Source organism: Stomoxys calcitrans, chromosome 3, assembly GCF_963082655.1.
Source record: "Stomoxys calcitrans chromosome 3, idStoCalc2.1, whole genome shotgun sequence".
Classification (NCBI taxonomy): Eukaryota; Metazoa; Arthropoda; class Insecta; order Diptera; family Muscidae; genus Stomoxys; species Stomoxys calcitrans.
In genome coordinates, this window is record NC_081554.1 from 114,335,185 (window position 1) to 114,351,890 (window position 16,706).

At 39.6% G+C, this 16,706-nt stretch overlaps 1 protein-coding gene across 3 annotated transcripts in view; it reads left to right on the forward strand.

Annotated features, from left to right (window-relative positions):
• Nucleotides 1-16,706, forward strand: part of LOC106081150 (dynein regulatory complex subunit 3) — a 73,935-nt gene that overhangs the window by 43,870 nt on the left and 13,359 nt on the right. For all 3 annotated transcript variants that reach the window (XM_013242932.2, XM_013242930.2, XM_013242931.2), the window contains exons 4-6: nucleotides 3,016-3,194; nucleotides 3,283-3,859; nucleotides 3,952-4,286. In XM_013242932.2, coding sequence (XP_013098386.2) covers nucleotides 3,016-3,194; nucleotides 3,283-3,859; nucleotides 3,952-4,286 — 1,091 coding nt within the window. The remainder of the gene's footprint in view (nucleotides 1-3,015; nucleotides 3,195-3,282; nucleotides 3,860-3,951; nucleotides 4,287-16,706) is intronic.

Here is a 16,706-nt window from a genome sequence, read left to right on the forward strand (position 1 = left end):
ACAAAGACATTCTTCCTCTAAATATTGCTAGGACAGTTTCTTTATTTCACAGTTTAGTGGCACATTCACCGCATGACCGACACACACCAAAAAGCAGCAACTATCCAAAGTATGCATGCAGATTGCCCAAATAAATGTTTTCTCATTCGTCTTTGAACTTTCCCACACCATATAAATTCGTCATATTCAAAATAATATTCTCAACCGGCCCAGGAACATGTGAAATGTAGACGAAACATCAACTATATTACAATGCAATGCAAATTTGTTCATGAACATACCATTAAGGAACAGGAGCAAACTTCTCACATATCAACAAGTTATGTCCGATTCAAGTTAAAGCTTAGTGATAGACAGTCCGAACGGTATGCCACAGTGCAACACCTCTTTGTGGAGAACTTTGTACATGGCTGCCATACCAAGTGGTACAGTACCTCACAAACGTCGCCAGCATTAGGAGGGGATGTTCTCGCCAGAATTCGAACCCAGGCGTTCAGCGTCATAGGCGGACATGCTAACCTAATTATTTCTTTTCAGGATTTGCTCAGTTGGCTCAATGTCGTCTCCATCACTTTCATTATTCTCCTCGCCTGACAATGCAAAATCATCGTCACTATTGCCCTTTTCAAATCAAAATCCATTTCCAGTCCATCCTGAATTTCATAAAACGCTGAAAATGTTTTCTGATGATCTCGTCTGGATTCGAACCCAGGCGTTCAGCGTCATAGGAGGACATGCTTACCTCCGCCCCACAGTGGTCTCAGTACCGATAAATAGTTTAAACCAAGGAATTCTGAGTCCACGAACCACATATTCATACTCACAAAGCTTTTGAATAAGAACAACGTTCAGCAATCAGGCCACCAAAACGGCTTCATAAAGATGGGCATGGTCAGGGTTTAAATTTCCGACCCAACAACTTTTATATATTACTGATCATTGTTTAAATCTGAGGCGATTGAGCGATAACTGCTCTTCCGGCTGAACGATAGTTGTAATAACACTAAAATATTTAAAAATAAAGATACGGACATATAGATATAGCTGCTATATAGACTGATCTCCGGATTTAGGTTCTTTAATCCATAAAAACGTAATTTATTATTCAATTTCGCTGAAATATTGAATTGTGCACTGCTCTGCGCTTCTCAATATCCGCACTTAACATGATAGACATCTTGAACCCATGGAGGAAAACCTTTCAGAGATTTGACAGAATTGGTCTAGTAGAAGACAACAAGTACCCCTGTGCAAGTTATCGTCCTGGATGGAGCAGATATTTTTTTTTTTTGCATCTCGAAAGATAAGAGTCGGGGTCTAATGAGACGGTGCACCGGATCTTTAGGACGCACAGGGGATAGATTCGTAAAAACTAGTAAAAATATGCCATTTGCAAACGGATAGAGATAACTCTTTGAAATGGTTAGAGCTGAGGGTTATTGAAATCATGTGCCCTAGGTGGTCCGGTGCCTTTTAGGAGGGTCCTAAAGTTGGTCACTTCAGCATTTCGAAACATTTTTCGGGCTGCCAATTCTTAATTTGTGGTTCGATTTCCAAAATGCTGATTAATGCTCAAAAATCCCTACAAAAAAGTCCACTCAATGTATACAATATCTCCACTGGTTTCGACTTTTTATTCTTATTATTGAAATTTTGACCGAAATTGGCTTCTTATTACGATGGCATTTGTGATTCGAACTTCATTTCGATCCATGATTTTGATTGCTAACAAAATTTACGACCTATAATTCCGTTAAAAGTTTTAGTGTTCGTAATTAAAACAACTAAAAGCGTGCTAAGTTCGGCCGGGCCGAATTTTATATACCCTCCACCATGGATCGCATTTGTCGAGTTCTTTTCCCGGCATCTTTTCTTAGGCAAAAAAGGATACAAGAAAAGATTTGCTCTGCTATTAGAGCGAAATCAAGATATGGTCCGGTTTGGACCACAATTATATTTTATGTTGGAGACCTGTGTAAAATGTCAGCCAATTCGAATAAGAATTGCGCCCTATGGGGGCTCAATAAGTAAAATAGAGAGATCGATTTATATGGGAGCTGTATCGGGCTATAGACCGATTCAGACCATAATAAACACGTATGCTGATGGTCATGAGAGGATCCATCGTAGAAAATTTCAGGCAAATCGGATAATAATTGTGTAATTGACACAGTTGTTGAAAGTAAGAATAAAATACGTCATGCTAAATTTCAGCCAAATCGGATAGGAATTGTGCCCTCTGGAAGCTCAAGTCCCCAGTTAAGTCCCCAGTTCTGTTTATATGACAGCTATATCAGGTTATGAACCAATTTGAACCATACTTGGCGTAGTTGTTGGGTATCATAACAAACTACTTCGTGCAAAATTTCATTCAAATCGGATAAGAATTGCGCACTCTAGAGGCTCAACAAGTCAAGACGCAAGATCGGTTTATATGACAGCTATATCAGGTTATGGATCGATTTGAACCATACTTGACACAGTTTTTAGATATCATAACAAAACACGTTGTGCAAAATTTCATTCCAATCGAATAAGAATTGCGCACTCTAGAGGCTCAAGAAGTCAAGACCCAAGATCGGTTTATATGGCAGTTATATCAGGTTATGGACCGATTCGAACCATACTTATCACAGTTGCTGGATATCATAACAAAGCACGTCGTGCAAAATTTCATTCCAATCGGATTAGAATTGCGCACTCTAGAGGCTTAAGAAGTCAAGACCCAAGATCGGTTTATATGGCAGCTATACCAAAACATGGACCGATATGGCCCATTTACAATACCAACCGATATAAGCTAATAAGAAGTATTTGTGCAAAATTTCAAGTGGCTAGCTTTATTCCTTCGGAAGTTAGCGTGCTTTTGACAGACAGACGGACGGACGGACATGGCTAGATCGACATAAAATGTCGCGATTTTTTAGCTTCAGGACAAGGTAAAGGTATATAACGTACGTTGGAAATTGAAACAGCTGTTTTGTAAATTACTCTCTATTCCGTATATTGTTGCAGATAGAACGTTTTCGCTTTCTCCCGAATTTAAAAATTCTTAACTTGGAAGGAAATCCTGTTGGAAACGAAGCTGATTTCTCTCTTTCTGATTATGTTGCTGCCATTTTACCGAAATTAAAATATTACGAATATGTGGCCATAAATGAGGATCAACGCAAGAAGGCCCGTTCACGTTTTAGGTAAGTACTGTACATTTTCTTCTTTCGATCTAGACTCGAACTATCTAATTACTGCATAAACTCGTACATATAATAAAAACATGTTCAGTCGCGAACTTCGTGAAATAGAAACAAACGAAGAGATGGAGCTTCAAGTCCGTTCCCAAAAACTGAAGGAAGAGCAAGATGCCGAGCAATTGTCTTTAAGTTTTGTTGAACATCTGAACGAACACCAATTATTCGAGTCATTGTGGATTGACGATGAAGATGGGCGCATTTTGATGCTGGTGGGCGAGGCGGCAAATAACCTGGCGGAAGAATACGACAACGATATTTTCGAACTAACGCAAGAAATATATAAGTTGGGGCTGAAAAAATACGAGGAAAGACAACGAGAAATTGAACTATTTCAGCGCAGTATCAGCCAAGGGCATCTACAAGTGCAGCAGACTGGTCACAAAATTCTGGAAGACTTCATGATACAAAAAAATATGTTGTTCGATGAGGCCATTGCATGTCACAAATATCTCGAAAAAAGTTCTATACAAGTTGATACCATAGACGATAAAGAAGCCGCTCAGTATGTTGACAAGTTAGAAAATATAAGCATGCAGTTTGATGATATGGTTAACAGCGTCTGGCAGCAGTTAATGAGTCAAGAATTGCATTTACACGAAGCCACCGAGGTATTTGCAGAATATTTTGTGCTCACTTCAACCTTTTATGTTTTAGTAAACCTAAATAAACCATTAATAATAGATTTTTTATTATGTTGCAGAACACCACCATCAATTTTGAACGCAAAATGCAAGAAATGATAGAGAAATTTATGGAACAAGTTCGGACTTTCTTTAGCCAATTGCGCGATATAGCTGTCCAGTTCTCAGAGAATTTATATGAAATCGTTTCTCGTTTTATAGCCAACAAATTGGCCATGCAGGACTTTGATGGTGTGCCCGAACCCCTGCGTATATGCATGGAAGACCGAAAAGCCATAAGCAACCTTGTTTATGGGATGAAAGACGTTCACACGCAGCGAATCGATAAACGAAAAGATCGGTTAATACAAAGAAGCAAGCAGTTCATTGATGATATGATCAGCAAATTAAAAAAGTAAGTTAACAGCAAATTAGTATATATGTCACAAACAACTAAAAAGCTTTAAAAATGTTTGTTTTATCTATGTTCCCAACAAAAATTAGGCATGACCCTTAAGCAGGGCGCTTTCTTCTGATTGCGGAATAATCAAGCAAAATATCTTTTTTTTTTTAACATAATTGTAAGATAATTTGTGTACCATCACAATCTTGCCATCATATTGCACTAAGATTAATTGTTTTTAAGTGTTATCTTTGAGCTATACTTACTTTAATTGGCTATGACAGAACATTTGTTCCACTTGCCGAACGTAGAATAGCATTCCAAGCTCCTCGATCTTCTCCGCTCGTTTTATAATCACCATTTATGACACCAAGTTTCGAGGTGACTACCACCACTTGATCTTTCCATCGGACGTGTATCATCGAGTTTACGTTCAAAAGTCATCTTTTCTGGAGCTTCTTCATCCATTCTGCCAACATGACCTAGCCAACGCAGCCGTTGTATTTTGATACATGTAACTATGCTATCATTGTCATACAGCTCATGGTTTATACGTCGCCTATATTCTCCATTGACGCAAACTGGTCCATATAATTTACGAAGAATCTTTCTCTCAATCACTCCAAGCACTGCCTCGTCTGCTTTCACAAGTACCCATGCCACAGAACCATATAACAACACGGGTAGTATCAGTGTCTCGTATAGTGTAATCTTCGTCTATCGAGAGGTGACCTTAAACAGCTTACTTAATCCAAAGTAGCATCTGTTTCCAGTATTATTCTACGCTTTAAATCAAAACGGCGTTGCCGAGTTACATAAAGTTGCTGACTATCTCAAAGTTATGATTCCCAACTTTCACAATTTTCTTTATCTGATCGGTAATGCAGGGCGTTTTATTGCCAGAACCATTTGTAGCGGTTGACCTGACATAAAACACTTGCTCAGATGGTAATGGTTTTGTGAATATTATTTTAAGTGTCACCAAATGGAATATTTGGATACCCCTCTAAAAGAATTAAAAAGGTGCTCAATGAATTAAAGAATTACAAATTTTCTAATTCGTTTGTCTTATAAAATTGAATTTTTCTGTGCGTAATATAATTTGAAAATAATATCAATTCGAAATTTAGTAGTAAGGCTATATTAAATTTAAATAACTATATAGGAATATACCAAATCTTATATATAAAAATCAATTTGTGTTTGTTTGTAGGTTTGTTTGTTTGTTTGTGTGTTCCTTATTGACTCAGAATCGGCTGAACCGATTTTCTTAAAATTTTCACAGATGGTGCATAATGCTCCCGTGGTGAAAATAGGGTACTACATTTTTTGATATCTGAAGGGGTGGCGGACCCTCCACCTTATCCTAATTTTCAGAAACGCCAGATCTCGGAGATGGGTGGTGCGATTTAAGCGAAATTTTGTATGCTCTCATATAAATAGTACCCTAAAAATAAAAATTTGGTATCCAAATTTCGAATAGGGTACCACCCTAAAACCTACCAAACATATATTTAGACCAATCACAACAATATGGGACTCAAATGAAAGGTATTTAGGATAAGAAAACGTATCTGATAACCAATTGTCGGCCCAAGTGTGGTCCCCAAACCCAAAACGCCCCTAATTCGGACATGTTTACCAACCATGGCAATATGGGACTCAAATGAAAGGTATTTGCGAGTAGAATACGAATTTAATATCCAAATGTGGGACTACGTTTCTGGGGGTCCACGCATTCCCGAAACACCACCAAAACTGGACTTATTTACTGATCATGGCAATATGAGGCTTAAATAAAAAGTAATGGGGCCAAATTAAAGGTATTTGGGAGTAGACCACGTATCTGATATAAACATTAGGAACCAACTGTCTAGGGGACGTCCCACCATAACAACTCCCACATAGGACGTATTTACGCACCAAGACAATTTGGGTCTTAAAGAGAGTTTTATAGTTTTTAGGGCCAATACCCCAAACCGGATATATTTGCTGACTTTTGCAATAAGGAGTTTAAATGAGATTAGAAAACGAATTTGATACCAATTTTGAGGCCAAAGGCACTATGGGGTTCATGAGAATAGAGCACGTTGCTGATATATTTTCAGGGCTTAGTGATTGGGGGACAACCCCACTCCCCAAAACACCCCTAAATCGGGCATATTTACCGATCATGTCAATATGGGGCTTAAATGAAAGGAATTTGGAGGTAAAGCAAGAATAGATACCCACTTCCGGAACCAATTTTCCCAAAATACCCCAAAAACAGCAATTTTTTACTGACCATCGCAATATGATTCTCAAATAAAGGTATTTGGGAGTAGAATACGAATTTGATATCCAAATGTAGGACCATGTATTTAGGGCATCACCCCATTCCCAAAACACCCCCAAAGGAAAAAAAATTTCGACCATGCCAATATGTGGCTCAAATGAAAGGTATTTGAGATTAGAAAACGAATTTGTTAACCTATTTTTGGGCCATGTGTTTGGGGAACGCCTTATCGTGTAAACTCCCTTAAGCCAATGGCAATATGGGGTTTAAATAAAAGTATTTGAAAGAAGAGCACGGTGCTGATATTTTTTCAGGGCCAAGTGCCTGGAGGACCACCTCACCCCCGAAAACACCCCTTAATCAAATATCATGAGAATATCGGGCTGAAATAAAGTATTTTAAGAATAGAGTGCACCTTACATCCAAACTTAAATTCGTAGACCAATGAAGATCATATGGGATTTAGATAATGACAATTATATTGTTAAACTGTTAGTCAAGCGATATACTATTTTCGTAGCATGGTATTTCACTAAAAGCTCTTTAATTGTCGAAAATAAATATTCCAAGGAAAATTTTGTTCCACATAAAGTAAAAGAAGGCGCCGCGGAGCGGGCCCGGGTCAGCTAGTTTCTTATAAATTTCATTTAGGGGCATCTTCTACGTCTTGACAACAGGCCTGGTGTGCATATATGCGGAGGAATGTGTACGTGTTTATAAATTGTAAATTTTGGTATATTTTTATTTTTATACCCTCCACCATAGGATGGGGGTATACTAATTTCGTCATTCTGTTTGTAACTCCTCGAAATATGCGTCTAAGACACCATAAAGTATATATTATTGATCGTTATGACATTTTAAGTCGATGTAGCCATGTCCGTCCGTCTGTCTGTCGAAAGCACGCTTACTTTCAAAAAAGTAGAGCTAACCGCTTGAAATTTGGCACAAATACTTCTTATTAGTGTAGGTCAGTATATAGCTGCCATCTAAACCGATCTTGGATCTTGACTTCTTGAGCCATTAGAGGGCACAATTCTTATCCGGTACACAATTCGTATTCTTTGCATGAGGTGTTTTATTATGACTTCCAATAACTGTGATGAGTATGGTTGAAATCGGTCCATAACCAGATATAGCTGTCATATAAACCTATCTGGGGTCTTGACTTCTTGAGCGTCTAGAGAGCGCAATTCCTACCCGATTTGGCTGAAATTTTGTACAACGTGTTTCGATATGACTTCCAACAACTGTGCTAAGTATGCTTTAAATCGGCCCATAACCTGATATAGCTGCCATATAAACCGATCTTGAAACCTGACTTCTTGAGGCACTAGAGAGGCGTAATTCTTATCCGATTTGGCTGAAATTTTACATGAGGTGTTTTGTTATTACTTATAACAACTGTATCAAAGATGGTTCAAATCGATCCACAACCTGATATAGCTGTCATATAACCCGATCTGGGATCTTGACTTCTTGAGCCTCCAGAGGGCGTAATTATTATCCGATTCAGCTGAAATTTTGTACAACGGCTTATCCCATGACCTTCAACATACTTGTCAAATATGGTCCGAATCGGTCTATAGCCTGATACAGCTCCCATATAAACCAACTCTCTATTTTACTTCTTAGCCCCTAAAGGGCGCAATTCTTACTCGAATTGGCTGAAATTTTACGCAATGACTTCTACTATGGTCTCCAATATTCAATTCAATTATGATTCGAATCGGACTATAACTTGATATAGCTCCAATATAAAATCAATTATCAATCAATTAAATTATATTTTATCCTTTGTTTGCCTAAAAGGAGATATCGGGACAAGAACTCGACAAATGCGATCTATGGTGGAGGGTATATAAGATTCGTCCAACCCGAACTTGGCACGCTTTTACTTGTTTTAACTTTGATAAGATGTTTATAAGTATATTTACTTGAGTTTTGCTTATGATAATTTAAAATGAATTGGAAATAAACTTTTTGAGTATGTAACCCAATGTAACCAAGCCTAGTGATATTTAAGGGGTATGAGAAAATATTAAGTGGATTCTTTCATACACAGGTTGAGATAAGAGCCAGGGGATTTAACATCTATGTCTCTAACCTTCAATAAAGACAACCAGTTTCATTCTCCGGGAATGATGCATTATTATTCAGATTTTTGCACGTGATTTCTTTTGTTTGGTAGCATATTGAGGCTTAGCAAGACCCCATCACCTCCGGCGAGCAAGACCCCACAAGCCTGCACGTGCTAACGGCTATGGTCATCGGTATAAATTCTGCAGTTCTGATAAAAACGTTCTTTTAACCATTACACATTTTTACTGATTTCTTTCGATTCTTTCAAAGGCTGCAGTTTCTTCTTCCGGTGACCGAACTTTGATATCGGTGTCGCCGGCATAGGCGAGTAGCATTTGTTGTCTTGTGAGTAGTGTGCCATACCTATTCGCATCTGCATCTCGTATACAGGATACTAAAGAGATCACGCGATAGGATGTCTCCTTACCTGAAACCTCGTTTAATATTGAATAGTTCCGAGTGATTTATTCCTATTCCCATTGAGGGACGTGTATCAGCAAGTGTCATCCTGCAGGGTCTAATTAATTTTGCACGAATACCATACTCAGACTAGGCTTGAAATACCTTTGAACGTATAGGGCTATCGAAAGCCGCTTTGTAGTCAACAAAGAGATTGTAGGTGTTGATCTGTCCTTCTCGGGTCTTTGCCAGCATTTAGCGCAGTGTGAATATCTGGTCTAGGATAGATTTACCAAACCGCATTGATAGGGCCCAATTATCTCATTGACTTTAGGTTTTAATCTTTCACACAGTACGAGAGTATCTTGTATGCAATGGGGAGGAGACTTATTCCTCTGTAGTTGTTACATTCCGTCTTGTCTCCTTTCTTGTGTACGGGATATAGTATGCGGAGGTTCCAATCATCGGGTTGTGTTTGCAGCTTTTCAATGTCTAGCTTCCGTGCAGTGTCAGATCGTACTTTCCTCGTCATGGGCAAACGGGTGCGAACCTTTGCTGCAACAAGGTAATGATCCGAATCTATATTCGCTCCGAGGATCGATCGTACATCTAACAAGCTAGATGAAAGCCTTTCAACTATCACAACGTGATCAATTTGGTTCCTCGTGTTTTGATCAGTTGACAGCCATGTGGCTATGTGAATATTTTTATGTTGAAATCTTGTGCTGCTAACTATGTTTCTTGCCGCGGCGAAGTCTATTAGCCTCAACCCATTAACGGACGTTATCTCGTGGAGGCTAACTCTCCGACTGTTGGACCAAATGTCTTCCTTCCCTATCTTGGCATTAAAATCTCCCAGAACGATTTTAATATCATGGGCCGGACAGCGGTCATATTGTCTCTCTAGGCGCTCGTAGAAAATATCCCTCTCTTCCGTAAATAAGGCTGATATTGAAGAATTTGGTTTTTTATGCGATTGTGGCTAGCCTCTCATCCACCGGAATAAAGCTTGAGACAAGGTGTTTCAGACTCCGACTAACCACAAATTCACAGCCAAATTCATGCCTCGTGTTATGGCAGCTACAGTATAATTCGTCACCGTTTGGAGTTTTTGTGATGCCATTCCCGGTCCATCGCACTTCCTGTAAGACGGACAAATCTGCCTCGTACTTCTTCAATACATCCGCCGGCACGTATACTGCACCTTCTCTATAGAGAGTGCGGACATTCCAGGTACAGATCCCCAAATCATGGTCCTTTTTTCGTGTGTGTGTGTGTGTGTTCAACGTTAGGGGGTGTCCGTTTTCTCCATTTCTTTGTTTTTCAGAGTGATTCTTATAGTTTTCCGGGAGGAGGGTTACTGGTCCAGAGCCACAACCACTGGACCAGTAACCCTTTGAGCACTAAACTCAAAAAAGCGTTTATTTTTTCATCGCCAAATTTTTTATGGAGTTTGACAGTTGTTCCGGTGAAAAGACGAACAAAGCGTAAAATACAGTAATTTCACAGTAAGGGCCAGAACTCTGCTCCTGTTTTCGGAGGCAACTGTCAAACTCCAAACAAAAAATATGAACGAAAAATGTGAGAAGTTATTAAATGCAACTTTCATTTTGAAACTTCTAAAATAACAATAAGAAACAAGTTAAATCGCGTTAAGTTCGGCTTGGCCGAATCTTATATACCATACACCATAAATCGCATGACTTTTTTCAATTATATAACGGCTACATCAAAAATACCAATTTCATGCAAATTGGGTGCTATGTCATGTTATAGACCGATTTGGATCATACTTAGAGTGGTTCTTGGAAATAATAGTAAAACATTACGTGCAACATTTTAGTCAACTGGTGTGGTAATTGCGCCTTCTAGAGGCTCAAGAAGCCAAGTCCGAGGATCTATTTATATGACAGCTATTATATGAGATTACGGAATCGGCAATAAAAATGGGGGCCCCTTATCATTGAGCTTAAACCTCAATCGGACTGCACTCATTGATATGAAAGAATTACCCCAATTCCTTAATAATGGTAATGAGAAATTAAGTAAAATCAGGTTTATGGACCGATTTGGGCCATATTTGCCATTGTTGTTAGAAGTCATAACAAAACACCACGTGCATTTCGGCCAAATCGAATAAGAATTTTTCTCTCTAGAAGTAATTTTGCTCTCTAGAGATAAGCTCCGAAAACAGTTTGAATGGCAAAACATGGACCGACATGGTCAATTTAAAATTCTAACCGACCTACACCAAAAAGAAGTATTTGTGCTAAATTCCAAGCATCTTGCTTTACTACTTCGAAAGTTAACGCGCTTTTGACATGGCTCGGCGTAGAATGGCAAGACTATCGAGAATATAAATACTTTGTTGGGTCTCAGATCAATATTTTGATGAGTTACAAACGGAATGACGAAAGTAGTACACCCTTATCCTAGGGTGAAGGGCAGCGACGTAGGCAAGATTTTATTTTATGTGGGGAGTGGGGCACCCCACTTTTTTTCAAAATCGAAAAATTGCCAAAATTCTCTGTTGCTGTGAAATTGGTAAAGATACTACCTCAAAATTTTAATTGAAACTTATGATCGCTCTGGATGCAGCAACTGCCCCATCGGTGGGAACATTTTGTATTAAAGTCAGAGCAAAATTTTGTACTGCTTGCCAACACACTATTTATAGGGCGATCCTAATCTTTTATTTAAACCCAATTGACCGACACAAACACTAACCTGTTGAAAAAACCTAGTTTGAGAGCAAATTAAAATCAGCGCATAAGAAGAAATTTCATCAAAATACTGAAGTTGATTCGCAGACTATAAGATACTTGAAAAGACAAGCACATTTAAAGGATCATAAAGATTAGGATCGAAGTGTAATATAAAATTAGCTTTCATATAAAAAAATCTACTGCCTAATAGGATTTAATAAACATCTTTAAATTTCATCATTTGCAAAATCTTTTGATTATAAAAAGATTTTCTTGAAAAAAATCCTGAATTCAAAAAGTAGATTTTTAAAATTTTTTTTAAATATATTACCTCACAATTGTAGCCAGCAATATTATGGGAATAACCACCGTTGAAAAATTTTCTGATATCACGCCGGGATTTGAACCTAGACATTCGTTTTCATGAGTAGGCATGCTAACCTCTGCGTTGGTCTCCTTGCTGATGTAATTCAAATAATTTAAAATTAACTATTTTTTTATGGTAGCCTCAGAGTGGAGCGGACGTGTTTTTATTTCGCTCCTCAAAGAAAAAATATCCGTACTACATATTACGGTAAATTTCAAAGCCTTTTTGGAGTAGGCTAGAAATGGACTTCAAAGACCCAACAGCTGAGGTGGAGCAGTCAGACTCTACCGTGTTGTTCTCCCTTCCTATAGGTGTGGATGCCTTGGCACCTGTAGTCGAAAGTAATGCTTCAGGCGCACAACCAGTCGTCAGACGAAGTCTTTGACGAAAATGTCAACACTATTACGACTGCACTGGTGGGGTCCTTAGAAGATAGTTGTCCTCTTCGGGAAAGGAAATCTGCACATCAAAAAACCCTGGATGTCAAGGGAGATTCGCAACATTAGGAAAGAGGTCCGCAGACTTTTTAACAAAGCACGCCGCTAAAAAGCGGAAGTTTATTGGGATGTGTATTACATACTGCTCAAGAAATGCAATAAGATAACCAGAGCGGCAAAACGTGCCTCCTGGAAGCTTTTCTGCGAGCAGGTCGATAGCGTTAATGACGCCGCTCTGATACAAGAGTTTATCTCAAAAACCCATGTCCAAACTGAAACTTTAATAGACGACATGGGAGTGAGAGCAGAGACGTCGGAGGACATGTTGAGGCTTCTGATAAAAACCCATTTTCCAGAGGATTCGAAGGGACTCACGGAATCTTGGAATAATGATGTTGATCGAAGGTTTATAATAAGGGAATTAATGGTGAAGGAATCATTGAGGAGCGTCAAACCATTTAAGTCACCCGGACCTTGGACTTGGCCACAGCGTGCCTGGGACTTGCATATACTCCGAGAGCCTGGCAGGAGGCAAGGGTGGTATTTCTACTCAAGCCCGGCAAGGCAAGATTTATGACACCAAAGGCCTACAGACCTATAAATCTTAGGTGTTTTCAAAACCATGGAAAGTATTGTGGACACCATGATCAACAGTAGGACATCCAGCGAACTGCTCAAATACAAACAGCATGCCTATGTCAAGGGAAGGTCGGTGGAGCCTGCCCTGAATAGAAGAATCCTTCCTTTCCAACGTACACACTGGCGGTATGCATTGACATCGATGGGTCTTTTAACAATGCGCCGACCGACACACTGATCGAATCCTTCGACCAGTACCGGGTAGACCCAGTCCTTAGAGACTGGATAAACCATATGTTAAGGAACAGGTGGATAAATTGTGTGTCCCATGGCATAAATATAAGGGAGAAACTGGCACAAGGCATGCCACAGGGGGGCATTTTATCGCCACTCCTATGGGTGGCCACCATAAATGATCTATTATGGACGATAACTGAGGAGGGATTTGAGCCCGACGATGTTATAATACTTCCTGGAGGTAAGGATCCGAACGAGCTATGCAGAAAGGCCGAAAGGGTCTTGCATATGGCATATGACTGGGCTAGACCCAGGGGTCTCAATGCTCACCCAAAGAAGACTGAAATATGCCTGTTCACGAGGAAGACGAAGGTGGGCCAATTTAACACACCACGTTTCCTCAATAAGACAATTTCGATATACGACAAAGTCAAGTACTTAGGTGTCATCTTGGACAGGAAACTAAATTGGATGTGTCACATTCAAGAGCGTACTGAGAAGGCTCACAGATGTTGGGCACTATATAGACGGGCAGTAGGCTCGAAATGTGATCTGAATCTGAGGATAGTCCACTGGCTCTACAGGAGCGTGACAAGACCAATACTTACTTACGCCTCAGTAGTTTAGTGAACTGCTATGTAGAAAAGTGCAACATAAGGACCATACAACAGGTTCAGAGAATATGTTGTCTTGGCATAGGCGGATCGATGAGAACTACGCCCACTAGGGCACTGGAGACTATACTAGTATCCGACCCATTAACATACCGATTAAGTGTGAGGCAGCCACTGCGGCTATGAGACTTAAGGCGATAGGAAAATGCTGGGAGCAAATCATTCCATCGCGGTATAATCGAGGCGACGATAGAAAACCTGGAAAGAAGGGAAGAGGTTTCCGATCGTATACCTGAGACGAAACTGGAGGTCGAGTACCGAGGCACTGCCGTCAGCGGGACACTTCGCCCTGAATGCGGATATCGAATTCGTGCCATTGGAGCTTATGATGATGAACGCGTTCGAATCCTGACTAGAACATCAGCCAAAGCGGTGTTTATCCCCTCTTAATGTTGGCGACATTTGTTAAAAATTTTCCCCAAAGAGGTGTCGCACTGCGGGACGCCGTTCGGACTCGGCTATAAAAAAAGGTCCCTTTTCATTGAGTTTAAACTTGAATCGGAAAGCACTCATTGATGTGTGAGAATTTGCCCCTTTTCGGTTGCTGGTGGTAATGCTCTTTCTTAGGGTAATGTTCACATTATGGGAGGGATGGCACCTCGTGCTGCATTTCCAAATCCCTCAAATTTGAGTTTTGGGGCTGGGGCGGCCACCGGCACTTTGCACTGAAAACAGATATCAAATTCGTTCTTTATTCCCAACGGAAATGAAGTTCAGTTTAGGGGGTGTTTTAAGGCGTTCCCCAAAACACTTGACTCCAAAATTGGATATCAAATTCGTTTTCTGCTCTTAAATACCTTTCATTTAAACCCCATATTGTCATAATGGGTCTAATAACTCATTTGATTTCGCCACCTAGACTTGAACGCAAATTTTAATGTAATATTCGTAATCTACTTCCTAATACCTTTCATTTGAGTCCCATATAGCCATGGTCGGCCAATATGCTCATTGGGGGTATTTGGGGTGGGCGAACTCCCATTACTTGGACCTAATGTTTTATGCCATATTTGTAATCTACTGCCTAATACTGTCCCATATTGACAATAACTCTAATATATCTGTTGCCCGATGGGTACTTGGACCCAAATTTTAATATCATATACGTGTTCTGATCTCCAATACATTTCAATTGATACCCTTGTTGTGCCCATCGGACCACTTTCGGATATGGGTGGCGTTTTTGGGGTAAGGGGGAGCCTATGTTTCCTTCCAGACAAACTTACACAATTTGTGAAAATTTTAAGAAAATCGTTTCAGCCAAGTATCATATGGTCATAATGGATCTAATGGCGTTTTTGAGGGGTGGCGTGACCCCCTATACTTCAATCTGATTTTGTATGCCAGATTCGAAATTTACTCCCAACGTCCAATATGTATGTTTGAGGGAGTTTTGGGGTTGGGGCGGCCGATGGGTACTTAGACTCAAATTTTAATACTATTTATATTCGTATTCTACTCTCCATTACCTTTCATTTGATACCTATATTGTCTCGATCGGTCCACTTTTGTTTTTGGGTTGTGTTTTTGGCATAAGAGGGAGGGTCTGTCCCCCTTCCAATACCGGAAAATTATATAGCCTATGTTCACTGCCAGTCCAACGTTCACAATATGCGAAAATTTCGAGAAAATCGGTTCTGCCGTTTTTCAGTCTATACGGAACAAACAAACCGAGTCCCATATATCCCTGATTATATTATATAGCATACGTTTCTTTCCAGACCAACCTACACAATCTTTGAAAATTTCAAGGTAATCGGTTCAGCCGTTTTTGAATCTATACGGAACAAACAAACAAACCGACAAAAAATCAAACACAAATTGAATTTAATATATAAGATTATAAATATGAAATTTTGTCATTAAAGGAAATTTTGTGTTAAGAATATACCAGCTGGACAGGGGCCGCCCCGCCGCTCCTTTTTTCACTCTCTTATTTTATCTGGTACGGCCTTTCAGATATTTCGCCCCAATATCTGAAAGGCCGTGCCAACACCCCAAACAGTGCTTTTAGCTGGTGCTCGAATTTCCCAAATTTCTTTCATTTGAACCTTATATGGCTATGGTCGGTAAATATGTCCGGTATGGGGGTGAGGTGGACCCCCATGTATCAGATTTGCATTTTACTTGTGCCTTATATTGTCATTATTGGTTTAAATTTCCATTTGGCGGGCTTTAGGGATAGGTCGGTCGCTCTAGCCACATCACCTCAAATAAGTATACCAAATTTCTGTTTTGAGCTATTATAAATAAATAAAATTTCGCGTAAATCGCCCCAACCACTCCGAGATCTGGCATTTTTGAAAATAGGCTAAGGGGAAAGTCCGCCCATTAAAGTTTGGATGTTTGGTCTACTTCATTCTCTTGGTTTTGTTGGTGGATTGGAGTAGGCAAGTGCTTTGCCCCGAAAGTGAATATTAGATTCATACTCTACTCCCAAAAACCACACTTGAGCTACATAATGATATATCCAATATATATGTGTGGTTATGAGATGAGTCGTTCCTGAAACACTTGGCTATAAACAGATATTAGATTTAAGCCCCTTTTTGCCATAATCCACAAGTATGTCCAGTTTGAGGACGGCCACCCACGCACTTGGTCCTGAAAAAATTTCATCCGCAATATTTAAGCCGCAATGGCAATTGGTTTAGAGGGAGTTTATGGGGTGAGACTA